The 5,038-nt window shown below is 42.2% G+C and overlaps 2 protein-coding genes across 3 annotated transcripts; both read right to left on the reverse strand.

The window, feature by feature from the left end:
- Positions 1-105: 105 nt before the first annotated feature.
- LOC103461194 (zyxin-like) lies at positions 106-2,194 on the reverse strand. The gene has a single exon (XM_008403521.2). It carries the CDS (start codon positions 2,184-2,186, stop codon positions 792-794), a length of 1,395 nt encoding a protein of 464 aa, XP_008401743.1. The 5' UTR covers positions 2,187-2,194; the 3' UTR covers positions 106-791.
- Positions 2,195-3,046: 852 nt separating this feature from the next.
- Positions 3,047-4,831, reverse strand: LOC103461195 (tripartite motif-containing protein 16-like). Of its 2 annotated transcripts, XM_017303602.1 has the most exons (2): positions 3,774-4,831; positions 3,047-3,680 (listed from the first exon to the last, which is right to left on the reverse strand). In XM_017303602.1, the coding sequence occupies exons 1-2, from the start codon at positions 4,829-4,831 to the stop codon at positions 3,047-3,049; spliced, it is 1,692 nt and encodes a 563-aa protein (XP_017159091.1). The 2 variants fall into 2 exon arrangements, with proteins under 2 accessions (XP_017159091.1, XP_017159090.1); XM_017303601.1 differs by having other exon boundaries at positions 3,047-4,831.
- Between the last annotated feature and the right edge of the window lie 207 nt (positions 4,832-5,038).

Here is a 5,038-nt window from a genome sequence, read left to right on the forward strand (position 1 = left end):
ATGGATGGATGGATCACTCAAAGTACCAGAACCTTTACATTCATCTGATTTGTATTTATTTTTACATAATTCTCACAAATTAAATCAGTATAGTCAAGTCAAGAACTCAGTAAGTTAAGGTGAGGTCATTTTATTTATACAGCACATTTTCAGCAACAAGGCAATTTAAAGTGTTTTACATGAATTAAAAAGGAAATACAAACAAAGTGAACTCAGAACTTTTTGGCCTTTTTATCAAATACTTTTACTCAGGTAATTTTTTGGATGACCAGTTTTACTTGAGTAAAATTAACCAAAATACTAATAACTTAGAATAATTTTTAGCTGTCTACTTGTTATTAATTACACACAGATTAATTATTTCAAGCCTTCATATCTATTGACCATGATGACTTTATGCTTACAGCTAATAAACAGGACATTTAAGATAAGAATATTATATCAGACAAAACAAATATTCTAATACAGAATATGGACTTAACGAAAAGTGTGTTTAACACCTGATTTAAGGTTATTGTCAAAAACGTTACAAATGAGCCTCATCTTATTGGATATGAAATTTTAAAACAATTATTTGGATAAAATCTATGAAGTGCTTTACAATATGCTGCACTTTAAATAACAAAGTTGTTTGGAAAACGTACATAAGAAATCTGCCAAAAAGAGCCGTTAATTCAGTGTAGAACCTGCTACAACATGAAGTTGTCAAATATTGTTTTGTGAATTGAAATTATTACTTTAATTAATATGCTTTTAAATTTGGTCCAACCTAAAGATCCTGCATCAGCCAATCACATCATGGTCCTCTTGGTGTGACACTTAGTACACAGAATCCTGCCATCCACAGGATGACCTTGATATTTATCTACTTCAGATGAAAATGGACGAGCACAGTCCTCACATTGGTAACACTTGATGTGGTAGTTCTTCCCCAGAGCCACCAGTTTCACAGTTTCTTCACTGCCCGGAGCCGGAACAATGGGTTCTTTACAGGTTTCACACTGAGGAGAGAAACGCTTGTGGTAATCCTGTACGCAGTAGGGCTTGTCGTCTTCACCTGCGATAAATGGGAGTCCATCTAGGTTGCAGGAGCAGGTGCTGCACAGGAAGCATCGGACATGGAAGCACTTTCCCATGGCCTTCAGGATACGATCAGTGATTTTCTCTCCACATTGAGAGCAGGGAGGCAGGAAAGTCACATAGCAACATTTACACTCTGGAGAGCCTTCCTTGACATAGAACTGCATGCCCTGCAGGGGGCGATGACAGCTCTTGCAGCAGAAACAGCTGGGGTGGAAGAGTTTGCCCATTGCCTTCAAAGCTGGTTCAGTGCTGGACAGATCCTTGCCACATTTCCCACAAATCTTTGTTGGAGTGGAGGTGGGTACAGGTGCTGGTTGGTCTTTGTTGAAGTTTTTGATCAGTTTCTTCATGTTTGGAGAGACACCACCAGCTGGGACTGGGTCTGGACCAGGAGGTAGCGGCACAGATAAAGGTCTGCTCTTCACCCTCCTTTTGTCAGAGGAGGGAAATGACGCCTTGCTGTCCTCCTCTGTTTTATCATCAGAGACGCTGATGCACTCCATCTTCTGCTGAAGCAGTTTCACATCTTTCTCTCGGTTCTGAAATCTCTGCTTAAGTTGTTGTCGCATCACCTCAAACTCCGGTTTCTCTGTCCTTTCTGCTCCATTTCGATCTCTTTTATATTTATCGAATAAAATCTTCCTCACCTCATCATGACGAGAGCTGAAGTTCTGCTGGGGCTTCGCTGAAACTTCAACAAGTTTATGTTTACTAAAAGTAAAAGACTCATAATGAGGTTGGATGTGTTTCTCACAAAACGAGGCTAAACAGACCAGACAGGACTTGACAGCTTTCCTCTTCCTCCCACTGCAGACATCACAGGCGACGTCTTCAGGTCCAGCGTAGTAGTGACCAGCCGGAGCTGCTTGTAGTCCAATCTTCTTAAGATCCTCCACCAACTCTGCTAACACAATGTTTTTCACCAGTCCAGGCCTCTTTGGGAACTTTTTCCTGCACTGAGGACAGCTGTAGAATCCTTTTCGATCCTCCCGATCCCAGCAAGATCTGATGCAGTTCATACAGTAGCTGTGTCCACAGGGGATAGTCGCCGGACTCTTCAGGAGATCCAAACAAATACAGCAAGTTAATTTAGCAGAATCCATCTGATCTCTCTGCTGCTGCGTTTCAGCTCAGTAATACTGTGTGTCTCTTCCTTTAGGGAAATGAACATGTAACACGTGCCTTTGCTGGAGCTGCTATCAGCCACTCCCATCTGTTTACCTGACAGATGGGAGTGGCTTTTACTGCTGTTATTGGTATTCTACAGGACAGAGGTTGTTGTTGCAGAGTGAACTCCATGATAAGGTAGTGGTTACTGAAGGAGGTATTGATGGAAAATTACACACCTGATGCTTTAAAATCTTTAGGATGCATCCAATTAATTTCATTTTAGTCATTGTGTTATAATTGGGAAGATTTACAACAAATGTCTTATTAAGGTACTTTTAAAAAGACAAACAGACTGAGAACTACATAATCAATCCATTCAGATAGATTCAAATGCAGTAAAATGCATTAAAGTATTTAGAGCTACTTTGATATTATGACTAATTATCTTAAAGGTTTCATGGGGAAAGAAGTTATATAATTATAACATGTTAAACCAGGTTGCCTGGGGAATGAAGTTATATAATTATAACATGTTAAACCGGTTTTCTCTCTATTACTCTTGCATTGAGTTTTCCTCAGGGTTATGCATCCTGTCTTGCTGAAATCTCCGCCCAGTTCAACTTTGAATGTTTTCTTTGTGTTTAGTTTTGTCATGTGGGCTGGATAGTGCAGCAATTGGTAGCACGGTTGCCTTGCAGCAAGAAGGTCCTGGGTTCGATTTCCGACCCAGGGTCTTTCTGCATGGAGATTGAAAGTACTCCCTGTGCATGGTGGGTTCTCTCCGGGTACTCCGGCTTTCTCCCACAGTCCCTAGGTGTGAGTTGGTCACTGGTTCAATTATTCTGTTGTGACTCTATTTGACTTTAATGAACTCAGCAGAATCTGCCTCATCAAACAGCCGGACCCCAGCATACAGTGGCTGAGTGAATCTGGTCTGGACTTGGTGGAGGAGAGTCATGGTTTCAGAGACGCTGTAGAAACATAGAATACCTGCTCTGTGATCCAGGTACACTCCTATTCTGGAGGAAACTGGACCTGGTACTGGAGTTTTAATGTTGTTATGATGAAAAGTGTAACCGTTTCTGTCGCAATGCAATGACCAAGATTTGTTATTGAATCCAAAGGCACACTTATCTGACCTTCCTTCTCTGCGGATGTTCTTATATGAAACTGCTATGTAAACTCTTCCTCCTCTCCACTCCACCTCCCAATAACAACTTCCAGTCAGACTCTCTCTACTCAGAACCTGATTATAATCAGTGAATCTGTTTGGATCACTGAAATGGTACCGCAATACACAAGATGAGGGAAGTTTTGATGTTACTTTTCTATTTCCATCTGATAAGAAAAGCTTCCTGTGTGCTGTGTCTGGATCCAGAGTGACTTTTTGTGAATATTTTAAGAATTCAGCTCTGGTCTTTGGTTCCGGTTCTGGTTCTGACAGTAGAACATCCACTTCGGTGACCTTCAGTGAGATGTTTGTTCCTGTGTCTGTAGGAATGTCCTGTACTTTATCTCTGGTCTTTGGTTCTGACAGTAGAACATCCACCTCAGTGACTCTCAGTGAGATGTTTGTCCATGTGTCTCTCAGGACGTCCTGTAGTTTGTCTCTGAGCTCTGACACAGCTGCTGTCACGTCCTCAAAGTGTCTCAGAGGACGGATGTTGATGCTGGATGAGTGTGTCGACTCACTGAGTGCTGGCAGTGAGGGGTAGTTGAGGAGAAACTGGDTGTGATCCTCTGTGTGTGAGAGCTGCTCCAGCTCAGCGTCTTTCCTCTTCAGMTCACTGATCTCCTGCTCCAGCTTCTCCTGMACATCTTTGACTCGACTCACTTCAGTTTCCTGCTGGKATCTGATCTBCTGCTTCACMTYAGAGCTTCTTTYCTGGAGGAGACGGATCAGCTCAGTGAAGATCTCCTCACTGTCCTCCACTGCTTTATCAGCAGAGACATTGATGGCCTCCACCTCCTGTTGAAGCAGCTTCACATCTTTCTCTTGGTCCTGGATTCTCTGCTGGATTTGTTGTCGACTCTCCTGGAGCTTCTTCTGCTTCTCAGCTCTTTCTGCTGCAGCTGGGACTGTTTCATGGCCTTTATGTTCATCCATAGTGCAGAGATAACAGATACACTGCTGATCAGTACGGCAGAAGATCTTCATCACCTCATCATGATGAGAGCAGATGTTTTGGTGAAGTTTAGTAGAAGCTTCAACCAAATTATGTTTTTTAAACGTAGGTGATTCATAATGAGGGTGGAGGTGATTTTGGCAATAAGAAGCCAAGCAAACCAGACAGGACTTGACAGCTTTCATCTTCCTCCCACTGCAGAAATCACAGGCCACATCTTCAGGTCCAGCATAGCAGTGATCAGCTTGAGCAGGTTGGAGTCCAGTTTTCTTCAGCTCCTCCACAAAATCAGCTAACATGATGTTTTTCTCCAGTCCAGGCCTTGGTATGAACTCTTTCCTGCACTGAGGGCAGCTGTGGATTTTCCTCTGATCTTCTCCATCCCAGTGGTCATTAATACAGTTCATACAGTAGCTGTGTCCACAGGGAATAGTCACCGGATCCTTCAGTAAATCCAAACAGATCGAACAAGAATATTTTGCTGACTCCGTCTGATTCCATCTCTGTGACATTTCACCTTTGAACGTCGGTAGTATTTTTTTCTTTTTGCAAATAGATGTGCTGCAGAATTAACCAAACAAGAATTTCTCTCTTTCTCATTGAACTTCAGCAGGTTGATTTGTCGACTCCTCAACTTCGTAAAGTAGTGGCTTGGACTGTGTCTGAGGTTTAAATGAAAGAACAAGGAAATAAACCGTTAAACCACCTTCTTTTACAAG

The sequence above is a fragment of the Poecilia reticulata genome, unplaced genomic scaffold, assembly GCF_000633615.1.
Source record: "Poecilia reticulata strain Guanapo unplaced genomic scaffold, Guppy_female_1.0+MT scaffold_744, whole genome shotgun sequence".
In the NCBI taxonomy this organism is placed as follows: domain Eukaryota; kingdom Metazoa; phylum Chordata; class Actinopteri; order Cyprinodontiformes; family Poeciliidae; genus Poecilia; species Poecilia reticulata.

Bases quoted from the DNA above. Each gene is read 5' to 3' on its own strand.
- LOC103461194 (XM_008403521.2), bottom strand. From the start codon at position 2,186: ATGGATTCTGCTAAATTAACTTGCTGTATTTGTTTGGATCTCCTGAAG.